Source organism: Schistocerca serialis, chromosome 1 (genome assembly GCF_023864345.2).
Source record: "Schistocerca serialis cubense isolate TAMUIC-IGC-003099 chromosome 1, iqSchSeri2.2, whole genome shotgun sequence".
NCBI lineage: Eukaryota > Metazoa > Arthropoda > Insecta > Orthoptera > Acrididae > Schistocerca > Schistocerca serialis.
Genome location: NC_064638.1, coordinates 732,936,084 through 732,954,550, shown reverse-complemented (window position 1 = coordinate 732,954,550; position 18,467 = coordinate 732,936,084). Strand labels below are relative to the sequence as shown.

The 18,467-nt window shown below is 43.5% G+C and overlaps 2 protein-coding genes across 2 annotated transcripts in view; one reads left to right on the top strand and one right to left on the bottom strand.

Annotated features, from left to right (window-relative positions):
- LOC126428134 (peripheral plasma membrane protein CASK-like) overlaps nt 1–18,467 on the bottom strand; it is a 1,166,960-nt gene that overhangs the window by 126,892 nt on the left and 1,021,601 nt on the right. The window lies entirely within an intron of this gene.
- Nucleotides 1–18,467, top strand: part of LOC126481646 (ejaculatory bulb-specific protein 3-like) — a 32,307-nt gene that overhangs the window by 4,027 nt on the left and 9,813 nt on the right. Inside the window, exon 2 of the mRNA XM_050105559.1 lies at nt 17,647–17,912. Coding sequence (XP_049961516.1) covers nt 17,647–17,912 — 266 coding nt within the window. The remainder of the gene's footprint in view (nt 1–17,646; nt 17,913–18,467) is intronic.

Sequence of the window (18,467 nt, the reverse complement as noted above, 5' to 3'; positions counted from 1 at the left end):
CGACTGAACAACCTACACTACGTATCCTGTGTAAACCGGTTAAGTAATACTACTAATTAAATGCAAATGCCGGCCGCGGTGGCCGTGCGGTTCTAGGCGCTGCAGTCCGGAACCGCGGGACTGCTACTGTCGCAGGTTCGAATCCTGCCTCGGGCATGGATGTGTGTGATGTGCTTAGGTTAGTTAGGTTTAAGTAGTTCCAAGTTCTATGGGACTGATGACCTAAGATGTTAAGTCCCATAGTGCTCAGAGCCATTTGAACCATTTTTGAACTAATTAAATGTTCTAGTGTAAGATTTGCTCAGATGGTCACGCTTATTCCAGAAATGCAATGCACTTGCAGGACCGCACCAAAAACTGATAGGAAATAAGTATTTTAAAGCCATCTCCAGGCATTAGGAAAACGGTCCACCCTCGTGTACGTAAGCATACTGAAAGCAGTGCCACTATACAGCATTATATTTAGTGCAGGTACTTACAAGTTAATTATTTCAAAAAATGGATCTATGCACTATGGGACTTAACATCCGAGGTCATCAGTCCCCTAGATTTAGGACTACTTAAACCTAACTAACCTAAGGACATCACACACGTCCATGCCCGAGGCAGGATTCGAACCTGCGACCGTACCAGCAGCGCGGTTCCGGACTGAAGCGCCTAGCACCGCTCGGCCACAACAGCCGGCAGTTAATTATTTGTCAGCGAGTATGTAAATTATTAACAGTTGCAGTTCTTTATGACAGATACAATGGCTATCAGATTCATTAGTACCATTCGTTTTTAGTGTTGTCATCAGGTCTGGTACGATGTACAAGAGACGTGAAAAGCGTCAGGTGTTAGGTGATCACTGAAGGACACATACATGCCGCGGCTGGTCGAATCGTGCATTATCGAGATATGTTGGGCATTCGGATGCGACAATGCCCTGACGCTAAACTGCATACGAATGTCAGAGCAGGCATACTCGTCGTCAAGGCTCCAGTTAACCGCGTCTGACGAACACAAGGGAGTATCGCCATATTGTGCACCAAAGACATCGTAACTTCACATATGCGCCTGCCATTCGAGAAAAAATAATGGACTCCATGCAACATTGTGTCTCATCTCGCACCATTGGTCGGAGACTAGCAACAATCTACTATGGAATTACCGCCCACTGTATATGCTGCCGATAACACTACAATACAGACGGCTGCGTTTGGAGGGGTGTCGTGACGGGAAAGCATGGACTGTTGTTGAATAGCGCCGGCCTTTGGAGGAGGTCCTATTCTTCAAATGTTTCGGAGGGGCACTGCGATGTTACTTCTGGCGTTATGGTGTAAGGAGCCATCGTTGCCCGTGATTGAGGGAACTCTCACGGCGTAACGGTACGTCACGGAATTCCTTCGTCCTCAAGTGTAAGGTTTCGTGCGGCAATATCATGGTGACATTTTTCAATGGGACAATCCTCGTCAATACAAGACATGTGTCTCTATGTACTTCCTGTTTGATGTCAAGAAACTCCGTGGCCAGACAGATCTCCAGATTTGTCCCCAATAGAACACGCGTGGGGCTCCGTCGTCAATTCCGTTGGGTTGTTTTGGCGGAGGAGACCAGACAGCGAGGTTGGTTGGTTGGTTTGGGGGATTAAAGGGACCAGACTGCTACGGTCATCGGTCCCTAGACAGCGAGGTCATCGGTCTCATCGGATTAGGGAAGGATGAGGAAGGAAGTCGGCCACGCCCTTTGAAAGGAGCTATCCCGGCATTTGCCTGGAGCGATTTAGAGAAATCACGAAAAACCTCTATCAGGATGGCCGGACGCGGGATTAAACCGTCGTCCTCCTGAATGCGAGTCCAATGTGTTAACCACTGCGCCACGTCGCTCGGTGTCAATTCCGTCACAGTGCCCGTATCGAGGACATCAAGTGTCAGTTACAACAGTTGTGAGGAAGCTTGTCTCAAGAGAGGGCACAAAGGCTTTATGACACCCTTCCCAACCGAATCAGTACTTACATAGAGGCCAAAGATGGTGCAACTTCTGATTAATAAACAGGCTCAAACTCCCAAGCTCACTGTAAATTTGACTCTATACCGTAATCGCTGAAATAACATCACATACCCTTCAACACTTTTAGTTTCATTTTGTTTCTTCCTCCCCTTCTGGGTGCTTCAGTTTTCTTTTGAGGGAGTATGCATCATGTATATGCAAAGAGTTCTGCAATTATTGACAGGTGATGAAGAGACGTTAGTGCCCAAAAGTTGAGCGAAGTCAAGAAAATACGCAGCTGTGTACGAGGGAAATAATGTTTCTGACGTGTTTATACTTTCGTTGTGAGCTCAGTGTAGATCCTTGATAAGGTTTACAACGTAACGCCACAAAGACGCCCTTGCAGGATACATTCCTTGTACGATTTGAAGTAGATTAAAGATTGCAGCCTCAACAGCACTGAATATGCCCTAATGACAGTTGCGATACGTAAGAAATTTTTGTTTAGGTCAGTACAGGATCGACCAAAAGTGACAATGACATATGGCAAAATCGATACCTGAGTGTAAGTGCACGACAGAATCTAATGTTGCCGCCAAGGTAACTGTTTCCATCAACTGAAGCTACCTCGAGACTTGCAGTTTCCTCGAGAGTTCCAGTTTCCTTACAAAGTGTATACTGAATGCTCAGAGTAGATCGGGAAAGTAAGCCAGTGTCCACTCTTTGTCTGCTGGACGATCTCTTCGGAAGAGTGCAGGAGAGACTGCCGGCCGCGACTGAGCGCACTGGGTGTATCCGGCTGCCAACTGTGGCTCATGTAGACACGACATTACCGCCTCGGTTCAGAGGCCACTCTCGGTTTCTACAGGCGGTGAAGACTCCTCCCCCGCCAGGTGGAAGCGGAGCTATTGTTTTGCAGCCTTGCTCCCAGAATGGATAATGGTCCTCTGCTTTCGAGCAGAATGGTTGGTCTAAATCAGAGGTTCAGACGATTTTGCGACGGTATCGAACGAAAAATTTCGATATCCGCTGTAGGGTGGAGAATTGTGAGGTTCCCTTTAAAAGGTCAGGCATGCACTACACGCAATGGGCGGCTACCTACGCTAACAGAATGCGTGTGGCGCACACATGTTGGTTTTTCAAGACATAATTCCCTCCACAAGCCCGGTGAAATACCTTCAGTCCAGAGTAGCATTCGTCATCGAAGATCCAAGAAAGAAAATGTAAATATATTATTAGTTAAGCACGGGAGCGTCTATGGAAATGTCTCGTAACTAATCTCGCTTATGAACGGTAACAAAGCCCACATAGTCCTAGGGACAGAAGCTGGTTGAAATCAGATGTCATTAGCAATGAAATACTGAATCCGAACTGGAATGTACATCGCAAAGGTAGGTTGAACGCTGGTGGAGAAGGCGTGTTTATAGCCATAAAAAGATAACATCTGATGAGATTAGTAGATTCTGAATGTGAAATAATTTGAGTGAAGACAGGTATTATAGATGCATCGAACATTGTCATTGAATCCTTTTACGAACTGTCTGCCTCTGAAGAGGTAATGGCGGAACAGTTAGCAGGAAACTTGGAGAGTACTTAACGCAAATTTCCTTGTCACATTTCAGTTTTTGGTTTAGATTTTAACTTGCCCGCTATAGACTGGGAGCTCAAGTGATTAGGACTGGTAGTAGGGACAGAGAATCGTTTGAAATTGAGTGCCCTATCGAAAATTACCTTGAACAGTTAATCATAACACTGACTCGTGAAGATCTTTGACCTGCTAGTTACAAACAGACTCTCACTTTCCGACTCAAGAGTAGGACAGAGAATCAGTGATCATAAGGCCGTTACAACATCGTTGAAAACGGCTGAAAATAAGAATACAATGGAAGGCAAGAAGATTTTTCTCCTAGCAAGAGCGACAAGACACAAATTTCAGATTACCTGAACGGACAGTACGAAAATTGCATCTCCAGGGCTTATTATGTTGAGCATCAATGGGCAAAATTCTAGAGTGTTGTAGAATACGCCTTACGACGCATATGAACCGAGCAAAGTTGTTAGGGATGGAAAGGACCTGCCGTAGTTCGACAGCCACATTAGGAAACTGCTACGAAGGCAAAGACAGCTTCACTGCAGATTTGAACGTAGCCAAAGTCTCACAGACAAACAAACATTAAACGAAGCTAGAATCAGCTTAAGGAGAGCCACGCACGAAGTGTTCAACGAATTAAATAGTACAATTCTGTCTATCGACTTGTCAGAAAGTCCTAAGAAGTTTTGATCTTATTTCAAATCACTTTATGGATCGAGGGCTCTGTCCAGACATTCTGTGACCATAATGGCATTGAAACGGAGGATAACACAGAAAAGGCCGAAATATTAACCTTTTTTTCCAAAACTGTTTCATAGAGGAATGTCACACTGTAATACTTTCCGTAAATCGTCGCACGAACGTCAAAATGGCTGATAACCAAATTGCTGACCATGGGACAGAAAAGCAACTGAAATCGCACAACAGAGTAAAAGGCCACTGAGCCTGACGGGATACAAATATGATTCTAAATACAGCACGCGAAAGAACTTGCCTCTCATCTAGAAGCAGCGTAGAGTAGGTATCTGGAGGAGCGAAGTGATCCCGACTGGAAAAAAGCGTTAGCCATTCTCGTTTTCAAGAGGGGTTGTCGAGCAGACGCACAAAACTATAGGCCTTTATCTCTGACGTCGGACTTTTGTAGAAGTTTGGAATATGTTTTATGCTCGCGTATTATGAAATTTCTATAGGCCGAAAATCTCCTCAGTAGGAAGCAACGTGGGTTCCAAAAACAATGATCGTAAGAAACCCAGCTCACTCTTTTCGTCAACGAGACACAGAATGCATTAGATGCAGGCGCCCAGCAGATACCACGTTCCTTGACTTCCGGAAGACATTCGATACTGTTCCGCACTATCGCCTAATGAACAAAATACGAGCCCATGGGATATCAGACAAACTGTGTAACTGCATAGAAGATTTTCTAGCAAGCACAACACAGCATGTTATTCTGAACGGAGTGAAGTCTTCAAACGTAAAAATAACCTCGGTCGTACCTCTGGGGAGCGTTATAGGACCATTACTTTTCACAGTATATACACTATGTGATCGAAAGTATCCGGACACCCGTAAAAAACATACGTTTTTCATGTTAGGTACACTGTGCTGCCATCTACTGCCTGGTACTCCATATCAGCGACATCGTGAGAGGGCAGAATGGGGCGCTCCGCGGATGTGCATTGTGCTGCCACCTACCGCCAGGTACTACATATGAGCGACCTCAGTAGTCATTATACATCGTAAGAGAGCAGAACGGCGCAGTCCGCGGAACTCACACACTTCGAACGTGGTCAGGTGACTGGGCGTCACTAGTATCATGCGTCACTAGTATCATACGTCTGTACGAGAGATTTTCAGACTCCTAAACATCCCCAGGTCCACTGTTTCCGATGTGATAGTGAAGCGGAAACGTGAAGGGGCACGTACAGCACACAAGCGTACTGGTCGACCTCGCCTTTTGACTGACAGAGACCGCCGACGGTTGAAGAGGGTCGTTATGTGTAATAGACAGACATCTATCCACACCATCACACGGGAATTCCAAACTGCATCAGGATCCACTGCAAGTACTTTGACAGTTAGGTGGGAGGTGGGAAAACTTTCATTTCATGGTCGAGCGGCTGCTCATAAGCCACACATCACGCCGGTAAATGCCAAACGACGCCTCGGGTTAAGGAGCGTAAACACTGGACGATTGAACAGTGGAAATACGTTGTGTGGAGTGACGAATCACGGTACACAATGTGGCGATCCGTTGGCAGGGTGTGGATATGGCGAATGTCCAGTGAAGATCATCTGCCACCGTGTGTAGTGCCAACGGTAAAATTTGGAGACGGTGGTGTTACGGTGTGGTCGTGGTTTTCATGGAGGGGGGCTTGCACCCCTTGTTGTTTTGCGTGGCACTATCACAGTACAGGCCTACCTTGATGTTTTAAGCACCTTCGTTGTCCCACTGTTGAAGAGCAATTCGTGGATGGCGATTGCATCTTTCAGCATGATCGAGCATCTGTTCATTACGTATGGCCTGTGGCGGAGTGGTTACACGACAATAACATCTCTGTAATGGACTGGCCTGCACAGAGTCCTGACCTGAATGCTATAGGACACCTTTGGGATGTTTTGGAACGCCGACTTTGTGCCGGGCCTCACCGACCGACAGCAATACCTCTCCTCAGTGCAGCACTCCGTGAAGAATGGGCTGCCATTCCCCAAGAAACCTTCCAGCACGTGACGGAACGTATGCCTGCGAGAGTAGAAGCTGTCATCAAAGCTAAGGTTGGGCCAACACCATTTATAGCATCGCGACCTCTCTGCATAAAAAAACATCATCCGCGAGAAGTCCCATGGAGCTTCCGACGTCATATGCTACGTTGCTGCCATGAATGTGCGGCATGTAGCGAAACCATATGCTCTGTAAAAGGTTTGTTGCAATGCAAGAGACTTGCCGCTTCTTCTGTTTTCATAACTTATCAAAATCACATTTTGGATACTGTTGCTGGCTGCTTGTTCACGCTTCTCTAATGGACACTGGGGTATTGATTCCATTAAGGAACATTCACTGAACACTAATCTCGTTACGATCCGAAAGTATGCGAAAGAAAGGGGAGAAAATCTGCTCTTGTCGCAAGCAGTTTTTTAGGGCACGGGACTTGCTACCGCAAACAAACGCGTACTCAAGTGTCCCAGTTCCTCTGATGAAATACGATAATAATTAACTTCCTCTGACTGAAGAAGTTTAACGTTCTGCTGACAGAGGTCATCCTCAGTTGCATATCGACACTGGTAGTGTCCTCCACAGCTCACTGTAGGCAGCGAGATTTAGAAGCATCCGACAAGCCACCTGCCTGTTGCCTCAGCGCAGTTCAAGGACGCCTGACAGGTCACACTCGAGAAGCACGAAACCTTGTCGTTTCTTTAGTGAAGCTGTTTCTTAGCCTCGCGAGATTGAACGGGCTATCTATAATGTCTCCTAACCATAGACAAGAAGTACCGCAGAACCAATCAGCTTGGCCACGCCAAGCACAGTGAGATAATCATTAGAGGTGACAGGCAATCTCCACAATATGAAATGCTTTAAATATGACTGGATGCAGAGTGCGCCGGAGCAGGTTTACATAACTCAACCTACTTCAGGCACTGCATTACAAGACAGATGAATAACTCAAGATTTGCCATATTCCGACGCAACGATCGATTCAGTCTTGAAAGTTTGTGTAAACGATGACGTCACTGAAGAAGACGATAATGTGAGTGAGAGAAACACAAACAGATATACAGGCAGATATGGATGGTTAAATAGGGTGTGTGTGTGTGTGTGTGTGTGTGTGTGTGTGTGTGTGTGAGAGAGAGAGAGAGAGAGAGAGACCGACCTTGCTTCTGTATGAAAACCACGGAGCGTACGACAATGTTCTTCGAAATACTAAGACCAACTACAGATTGCATTGTAAGGACATTGTTGAGTGGGTGTTGCTCAAATGCTTTTAAACTGCTACCTCCTGGAAATTAATATGTAGAATCTTCACTAGTAACGGCTTGCAATCACATGCGTCACGCGAAGGACATAGTACCATTTTCCGGAATTTGAATAATACTGTAAGTATTATGAAAATAGAAACAAAACTGGGTCGTATTCTCAGCAACAACCAAGATGTAGTGTTGGCAGAAGAGCCAACACACTGTTTCTAGAGGAGGCCGAAATACACGCGTTTAATTACACGCTGACTGGCGTGAGGTCTGAAACAGGACAATATCTTGAGAATTGCAAAAGAAGTACGTAGATGATGTAATACTTAACTTTAATCCACAATTGTAGAACATCTCTCTTGATGATACATGCTTCACATAATAAATATCAATTGAATACGGCGCCTTGCTAGGTCGTAGCAAATGACGTAGCTGAAGGCTATGCTAACTATCGTCTCGGCAAATGAGAGCGTATTTGTCAGTGTAGCGTCGCTAGCAAAGTCGGCTGTACAACTAGGGCGAGTGCCAGGACGTCTCTCTAGACCTGCCGTGTGGTGGCGCTCGGTCTGCAATTACTGACAGTGGCGACACGCGGGTCCGGCGTATACTAATGGACCGCGGCCGATTTAAAGGCTACCACCTAGCAAGTGTGGTGTCTGGCGGTGACACCACACAAGATATTACATCAGTTACTTTTTTTCTCCTTTTTTATCCCGAACTGCACTGTACAGGACAACACAATCTTTTCTGTCGTTCTCGGATTGATTACTTGTCAAGCAAGAGGAGACAAAACTGAATTCCTAATTCCGGCAATAGCTTTGAAGCCAAGGGAACTTTTCAGGAAACCTTCAACAGCATTGATATGGGTAAATATATAGAGTGCTTGCTCGAAATATACCCATCATCTTCTATCCTAGCAACAAGACTGCAGTCACACTTTAATGTTATACTCTTTCTCCGTGCGATATTATATGTGCTGCAGTATTTCACACAATGTTGCCACTGTTTCAGGATTGGTTCCAATCATGGTGGTACAGAAATGCTCCCAGTGCACTCTGAGGCAGAGACAGAACGCTCAGATAGTGAAACAGTTTCTTCGCACCTTTTACCCTGGTGTGTGGCAGTCTGTGGAAGATAAGTACCGCGGATGAGCAGCACGGTGCCGACACCAGCGCGCCGTCTCGCTCAGCAGCGCAGACCATCTGTCCCCGTCGTGCGTCACAACCATCTTCGTCTTATTTCTTTCGCTTTGTTCGACAATAATATTTATTTTATACAAGCAAGAAACGTACTTTTATAAATAAAACATAACGCATTTATTCCACGTGCGAAATTTGAAAAGTGCAGTTATAATCACGACAGTTTCAAAAACAAACTCAATTTAATGCTTCCTCTTCCTTCATATCCTATATCATATGAAGTAACAGAATGGAACTGCCTCTCCACTCACTTTTTCTGAAGCAAAGTAGCCGACGGCGCAACGCTGGTTACTACAAGATCGTTAAAACACGATCATTGTGGTGGGGCTCAAACACTGCTATACAGCAACATGAGGTGATTCTTGAAGCAAGAAATCTGAGTAAAGCTACACATGGACGTGTGTACAAACACATAAGGAAGTTATCTCACAATCTGACAGTGATGAAACATATGTCTTTCTACTATTAGTTTCCAGATACAGGGTACTTTTTGTAATGTCCGTGATTCTTACTGTTTTCCTTTCAATATACAACAGGGTGTATACGTGGACAAGGAAAAAAATTCCCGGATTTCCCGGTTAAAAATACACTTTCTCCCGGGTGAAAACATACTTTTTCCCTGTTAACTGACAGTATATTTTCTCTTGGAACTGTGTAAGTCCTTTGAATAATTATGGTTTTATACACGGGAGTAGAATTTCCCGGCGCTTTATAAAACTAAACACAGGGGAAAAAGCGCGTTTTGGAAAGATCTTTGATATGCAGCAACATATACGCTGCGTATTTTCGTATTACGAAAGTATAAATTCGAATTCCACCAAACACCGCATGTTACTTTCCTAAGCATTGAAATCGAGATTGCGATGCGCTTTTGTAAGCCAGTCATAGCTCATGTCACGTGATGTCGCCAGCCGATAACAGCGGGTATTCAGAGCTTAGGACACGTGATGTAGTCAGCCAATAGTAGTGCGAACGCAGAAACAGAAAAAGTTGATGGTTTAAATTAATATACATAGTGTTGCTACACGAAACGCAAAGCTTTCACATATAATATTGGTCTGTAAGATTAATACGCTGCAAGGGAAGCTAAGCTTTCACATACAATGTTGGTCTTTTATGCGCATATTACAATTTATGATATATCACATAAATTTGCCAGTAAAGTTTTTAATAACCAATGTCTGATCTTCTGGGCTCGAAATTCATCTAAATGGCTCGTCACCAAAGAGTTGATTTTTAAATGAGAGTCAAACGCTCTGTGATTTAAGAAATTCATCGTACATTATCGCACATAGCTCCGTTTGAACTGCCAGAATGGTACTTTGATGGTAACGCTTTTCAAACCACCATTCGGAATATTTTCCCGTGACCTGTTAGAAATAGGTTCGTTTCCGCAGTTGCCAGAGAGCGCCAGATGACAGGCTTGCGTAGCTACGGTGTCGCAGGGAGCCCATATGTTCGTACGCGTTAAATATTACAAGATCGTACATTATGTCATAGAAGAAACAAAACATCAGAGGATACTCCAAGAGCTTCGGAATTGCGAGACCCGTACTAAAATGTCCACATTTAAAGTGCCCATTTGAATGTCCACATTTAAAGTGCACATTTGTATGTCCACATTTAAAGTGCACATTTGTATGTCCACATTTAAAGTGCACATTTGTATGTCCACATTCCTAGTTAAGTAGGCCACGACCTGATATTAAGCTTTTCAATGTGGTTTTCGGGATGTAAATTTTCTTGGAGCACCAGTACTGTGTTATCTCACGTTTGGTTCTTTATTACGGCATAATGCCATACGTGCTAGAAGTTGAAAACGTGCACTTGAAATGCAGCGAACAGTGTGTGGAATTAAAAAGAAAATTTCTTTAGCAAACCGACAAAAATAACGTCATTGTTCTGCAAGGCAATTAATGCTTGACTGTCAGAAAGGTGGAAATCAGAAATCTGTTTTGCTTTCATTTGAAGTCAGAGCAGTAAACGAAGAGGAAACAGCGAAATCACAAAATGTAAACACGGGTCACGTGGAGACTACCCACTGTAACTCAAGACTGCTCTGCGCACCAGCCCCGGATCTACGGTATTTCCGAACCGGTGCAATACCCCGCCATTTCCTCGAGTGTTTGAGATAGAACGTCAAAAATTTTAAAAAAATCGAATTTTCAAAAATATGTTCATTTTGTAGCGCACATCTTTCTGAGGAGTCTGATGCATAAAACATGTGTGTTCGAGGAAGTGTAAGACATGTTATTTGGTCGTAAGTGTGCCGAAGGGCAGTGCCCCGCATCCTCACACAGCATTCTTCTATCGTACGTCAGTGTGCTTCGCTCTGTGGAATTCTATATTTTGTAATGGATGCCATCAAACCATATCCAGGACAGTGGAAATTAAAATGTCCTGTGGTGCCTCTCCTGCTTACAATTGGCCGGTTTGAATTCTTGTCTTGACCCCACCTTGTACCATTCATTCAACAATCGCTTTCGCTCTGCTGACGACAGCGACGCGATGGTGTGGACGTCGCGAGACACCACAAGCGTTGGGGGAGTGAGAGGGGGTGGAGGCACACGGCTTTCTCATCACTCAACCGCGTCACACAATCTCAACTGACATCGCGATGAAAAGAATGGTGCGCACACACATATCGTTCTATGGCATCCCAGACGTGCTCAACAGAATTGAGAGCAAACGACCTATGGGACTGGGGCACAAAACACCCTTATGCCCGTTCAAGAATGATGAAATGCTGCACTGCGATGCTGAAAGCTTAAGTCACCTGTGGGGTGCTCTAGACAAACGATAGGATGCACATGATCGGACAGCAGCTTTCTAAATCGTCCACCGATACGATGCGGTTACGAAGGCCCCGTTCACGCCATGTAAACATCACCCTCTAGAGTACAATCGACCACCAGATTGAAAGGGGTGCCCTGTTGGCATGCGGGATGCTTCGTTCCAATTGGTTTTAAAAGCGTTTGTTTGCTGCTAACCAGCTGTTATAGGCTTTGAATTGCTGGGTAAAATGGTTTACTGTTGCTCCTATATTTACTATTACTACGTATCACAACCAACTACTACCACTGGTATCTGTTATTCAGAAACAAATGTCTTCTACAGCTGACTTTGGTGACAGTAGTTTTCGCCAAATCCTTTACTACCGGATACAACTTTCACGTGCCAGCACGCGGAAAGTCCACAACTGAGGAGACTGAGCGCCGCCTGCACGCAGTAGGCAGCGATCAAATGTGTTGTTATCAAGTGTCCCGACCACAATGCGCTTTACTGTGTCGCTGACGGCCAGTGCAAGTTCTGTAAACATACCAGTCACTTGACTTACCGGAATAAACCAAACAATGTGACCACACGAGCATCGCTATCTCCAGCACTGCACGAGTGTATAACGGTTATATTTGCAAGTCACTCATTGAATAAGATACCCTTATATTCATCCTATAGGATCTATCAGAACCAATCGAAAAAACATATATTTGAATTTTTTGCAACTCATTCTTCGATTATTCAATGTTCGAAAATTCTGCTGCGCAATGTCGTCCTCCCATTACCATTAATATCACAGCTTTACTTGCTGCTAGAAGTTAATTTCCAGAAAGTCGTAACTCACTATTGAGAGACTATAGCGACTTATTGACAAAAACAATCACAGTGAAATATACTGCCCGACAACAAAAAAATGAAAATAAATGAGCATCTAGAAGGGGAGGAGTAAATAAGTTTAGAAAGTAGGTGTTATTGTTTCACTAATTAAAAAATCGAGTAAATTTTACAATGAACTTGGCAGTATGAGCCCCCCTCTGGCCTAGGTGAAGTATGAACATCCCCTCTGGCCTAGGTAAATGCACTGATTCGACTGGGATGAGCGTCATGAAGCCACTGTATCTTCTCCAGAGGCAACCTGACCCACAACTGCTATTACTGGCCCTTGATATCCTGGATACTGGTATTGGGATGGAGCTGACGTCCACGCTGGCCAAACAAGTATTTTATCGGGGAGAGATTAGACACTTGCTATTTGTGGGCTGGCACTGTCCTGTTAAAACATGACACTGCAAATGCTGTAGCATTTGAGGTCACACATGAGGACACAGGATGTCTGTAAAATACCGTTGTGCTGTCAGAATTCAATTACTCACTCCCAGCCGTGTCCTGAAGTCATACTCAATGGCTCCCACACGATAACACCAAGAGGAACTCGCCTGTGCACCTCCAAGGCTTAAGAAGAGTGGGGCCTCTTCCCAGGTTGCTGCCACACCCGTCGACGATGTTTACCTGGGGTAGTGCTGGAAAGCGATTTATCACTAATACAACGCGCGCGCCATTCATCAGTAATCCATGTATTCCTCTCTCGGCACCACTTCAAACGCAGCCGTTTGTGTTGCGGTGCTAACCGCAGCCTAAGCTTATGACGGTAATTCCCCAGTCTGACTGCTGCTAGTCTCTGACCGGGGTGGGGGATGACACTTCAGTACTTGTTGTCGGGTGACAGGTGCATATGTGAAGGAGTTACGATGTTCTTCGTGCACAATACTGCATTCTCCCTAGACGCGGTCAGATGCGGTCGAGCGGAACCTTGACGATGGGTCTCACTCCACTAACGTTCCCATTCAGTCCAACATGGCGCCAGTCACATCAGAATGCACCATAAATCTAGGTATTGCACGATTCGACCAGACTATGAAATAGAGACCCACAATGAAGCTCTTTCAACCTCTGTCTGGTGCTGATAACGCTGTTATATACTAATACCCGGTATCTCTATGCCCTTCGCAATGGTCACTTAACACCTGAAGAGGGTCACGCACGTTATATACCCCATCAGGACTGGTCACAACACTAAAGCATCTGGTGTCTGTTCCACCTGCCACTAACGGGTACACCTTACATGTGCCAGCACTGTAATCATTTACATACCCGCACGAAGCACGGTGACATACGACCATGTCTTATAGATTCATCACTACCAGGCAGTGTATTTGCACGAAATTACAGCAATTTTGAATGCAGTAAATTCTGAAATTTAACGATAGAATATACAGCAGATTGAGAGGACGGTCGTTGTTACCTTATAACTACACAACGGAGTAGAAATATTTGTGAGGAAATATTTTAGATGTCACTTTTAGAAGTCACTTAAATTTCATATCACTTAATTAAACTGAAAAAAACTTTAAACTGGCTCTCAATGTGAATGCAGGAATGAGATGACACACACACTCGAAATATACGAAACTAGAAACAATGTGGATGCCAAGAAATGAAAGGACAAGTGGAAAAATGAAGAAAACGAAACTTTACAGAAGCTCTCCTGGCAGAACTAGCTCCCAGGCTGTGGCTAAGCCATGTCTCCGCTATATCCTTTCTTTCAGGAGTGCTAGTTCTGCAAGGTTCGAAGGAGAGCTTCTGTAAAGTTTGGAAGGTAGGACGCGAGATACTGGCAGAAGTAAAGCTGTGAGGATGGGGCGTGAGTCGCGCTTGGGTAGCTCAGTTGGTAGAGCTCTTGCCCGCGAAAGGCAAAGGTCCCGAGTTCGAATCTCGGTCCGGCACACAGTTTTAATCTGCCAGGAAGTTTCATAGAAGAGATGTGTTTCACAGTAGCGAAGATGAACAAGTCTTCACATCTGCTAAGGTATGCATTTCAGTGCCATGTTTAGTGGATATGTTTGTCTTGTTTTGGTCCATACTTCCACCACTGAAAGTGTGGAGTTCTGTTTCACCCTGCATATACAGGGTGTAAGTTTTAAGTTGACAAACCAGAATAACTCCTAAAATAAGCTTCACACGAAAAAAATGTGTAGAATCCAAAGTTGATTATTTTCGAGGGGGATATCTGCTCGAGGGGGACATCTACTGGTGCTAAAATTAGCCCGCCACCCCAGCCCCGTTGTGTGGAAAATGGTTAAGGATCAATAAAAAATACTTATTTACTTCGTAAATTTTGATTCGCTGAAACTAAAACTCTCCCCGTCTCCCCATAGGGTGGGGTTTCAGAGAGAGGAATTAGAGTTTTACAAATGACCACGAAACGAACAAAACTTAATTTATCCGTAACCATTTTCCACGCAAAAATGAGAACATGGATTTTGTTGAATTACAGCACCAGCTACCAAGAATCAAAACAAATGTTTAAGACAAAATATACGTAGTTTTTTATGTCGAATCTGATTCTGCAATAAAAAATGGGGGTTCCCATTTGAAATTGTAAGTTGCCTCCCGCCCAACCCCCACGTGGCTGAGGTGGAGGGCTAATTTTAGCACCAGCAGTTGTCCCCCTAGAAAATAATCAACTTTGGATTCTACACATTTTTTCGTGTGAAGCTTATTTTTAGAGTTATTCTGGTTTGTCAACTTAATATTTACACCCTGTATAGCAATATCTAACAGTTAACACAATTATCGTCAAATATAAATATGTATACTGTAAATCAACGTAACTGCTTCATGTTTCGAGCGAAATGAAGGAAGGAAACATAAGAAAACCTGATGCGAAACGTATGCATTGTACCCTGTTGCAATATGACTTTTCTGTAGGTGGATGAGGAAATCGTATAGCTTAAATATTTCAGACGAATGCTAATTAAATCAGCTGAGTTAGCGAGGATACAAATCGTTTCATTTCGAACACAATTCGAGCAGCAACAACTCCTCATTCACACGGCGATCATTTTAGGTAACCTTACTACAATTGGAGAAGACTATCGCTGTTTGTCCGTGAAACACACAGAATTTATTAACGTTAAAAAACTTTTGGTTAGTATCAGAGTTTCACCGAAAGTTTATGTCCCATTTTGCAGTTGGCGTTTTCTGGATCACCAAATTTTAAGTGGTTACGAATGGTTACACAATATTTGTTGTATGATAATGATCTATTGTCTCAGCATACTTACATCCAGAATGAATCGCAACTTCCTGTTTCCTTCCTCAAAATTTCATTACTTACAGCCAGCTCAAAACTAAGCTCCCTGTGTACAATAGAATTCTCTCTCGTTTCAAAACTTGGCCACTTTTCTGTTTGATTCTATCTAACGCCTAAGTAATTTGTATTATCAGTGTAACTGCACATTTGAATCTTTTAGTATAGAATCACACAAAAGCTGTTTTTAAGTTATTATACCCCCCTTTCTTCACACTTATTTCAAATTTTTCCAAACTCTTCCTGAAGTTTTTGCATGGCGACGTCCGGCAGCTCATTCTTGGTGTTTTTCATTATTTTGATTCTTGTACATATTTTTATTTTGTAAATAGTAATGCTTTCAGTTTGAAGTAATAATACATTAATGAGACTATTAACAAAGTTACAGAATCCTCTTCATGATGTCTGACTTCCGAAATTTCCTATACCTCAATGCATGCACACGTTAGTCCTAAACTGAAGTTTGATCGTTTCTACGTGGATTACCGAACCTTTAAGTACCCATAGTCCGAAACCTAACAGGAATTCAACCAGTGGGCATCAAAGCCGAGAGAATGCTCGCCAAGTTGATCGCCGATTACTCGTTTATCTTCTACTGTTACTGTTTACACTCATTTCGTACGTCTACCGCTTTCTTTTTTCACAACTGCTTCCCCGAATCCTTCACAATAAAGGTGAATCCTAACTCGGACAAAACTTGGGACGCTGTCCAAGCACAAGCACAAAATATCGCCTGACGGCGAATAATGATACCTTCAGCGCGGAACTCTTGCGGGAATCAGACGAAGCTGCGAGCAATGAAGTAATGGGAAATGGAAAGCGTGCTCGGGTAACCGAAGCAGTTAAGGCTATCGCTCAGGCAAAACGAGAAACCCAGGTTCGGCACAAATTTACACTTATAGCCACTGGATTTACTTCAGTGCCCAATTACGGCTGAGGTCTGAATTTCTTTCACATCATATATATTCACAGCTGCCGATTAAAAAAAAATGGTGCACGTTCTCTCATACACAATTAAATTATTAGTTTGTAATGAGGCACAGGAAGCCACGAGTCCCTCATACCAAAACACCCAGGTAATATTTCTAAACAGCCCCGTAAATTTAATCGTTTGACTTCGGGTTCAATCTGTGAATTTCCGAGTACTGCTCTTAAAACACCCATATGTGGTGCAGCTAATTATTTATTTCATTTTTCTCTTCAATTTAGACCTCCTAATGATTTCATGATTACATTGGCAGATTTACATTTAAACTATTTTTTATTCGTCCGAAAATATGATTTACCAATTTTGCCATCTTCCGATGACAAAAGTTGCGCTATTAATAATTACTGCCCTACGATTCTATAAGTTGACTGATTTCCCAGTTTTTAGGAAACGGTTTTTTAGGCATACTGCGCTAGTGTACAGATAGAGGAGCGGAGCTGGAATAGTAACTTATTTGAATGTTCTCTGAAGGTTTAAACAGAAGTCATCGTGTGCAGTACAAATTGCTTAAATTGTTCCCATGAGACTTGTTCATATATTTCTCAAATGCACTTCTGTAGAAGCAAGTCTGTCACTAATCGAGCACGTCTTCTTCCAATTCTCAATCCTATCAGTTTTCCAGACGTAATCCAAATACAGTTTTTATTACACTTCCTTCAGATCCACGCTCATGCAACTTTTTGCCTTGAAATCTGTTTTTGAAGATTAATATCATGAGGCAACGAAACAAAGAAAATACGATCTATAAACAGTTAAGTTCTAGGTTTTTGTGTAGTGATATGGTTGCTAAAGCTCTGTCGGCTTTATTGAGAGAAGATGAAGTTTTTCGACCCACTAAGATCTTCACTAACTGCAACTGAGGACACGACTAAGCTTCTAGCGTAAATGTGGTGTAATCAATGGAATTGTTAACTTGTTTGAGCCCCTTCTACAAGCAGAATGATCTTCGGCAAATGTAATCACTGTCTGCATTAACCAAGTGTCTATAATGTGATTGCGTATTGTACAGGTTTGGTACCTTTCATGATGGACCAGAATTGTAGGAAATGTTCCAATAACGAGAAGCTGTTTACGAGGAAGCTGAAAAGACTGATGGCAAAGCATTACCCGGAAGCCTATCGCGATATGGCACTTTTGGCTCGCCGTCTCCAACGTCAGGCCGCCGCCGCCGCCGCCACCACCACCATCAGTACAGTTAGCAGGACCACCGACAGGTCCTGTATCTACCGCTGCTGTTCCTGGCATCGTCTCCGACACCGACACGGCTCTGCAATTGTGAGTGGCCGCACACACGAGTAACGTGGACGTGCTCTCATCCAGACGTCTACTGTAGTCCTTGTAAATTGGTCAAGTTAACCGACTTTTTTAATTACCTAACACATGATTTGTTAACATTTACTAACAGGAAACTTAATTCCATATTATTCCTAGAATCACTGTTTTGCTCCTACCTACTACCTGTCAACTGTTTTAAGTTGTCTAATTAGTCAATAAAAATGTTCAGTTCACCTAAAAAATTCCAATGACGGCACCAAACATCGGGTCCTATATACTACTCCAAAATTTTAAGATTCCAATGTTTACTTAAAATATTCTCTTGTCTCCAGTGAAAATAAGAATTGGCAGCTTAATACAAGGAAAATACTAACGAGCAAAGAGTAAGACATGATACTTTTACTCTTGGAGGAGAGAAGATTAGAATTTAATGTCCAGTCGAAGAAGAGGTGATTACCTCAGATTACGGAAAGACAGAAAAGGTAATGGACTCTTTGAATGCGTCACCTACAAATTAAGAAATGCCCGTTGTAGAAATCAGACGTAGGTGGCGTA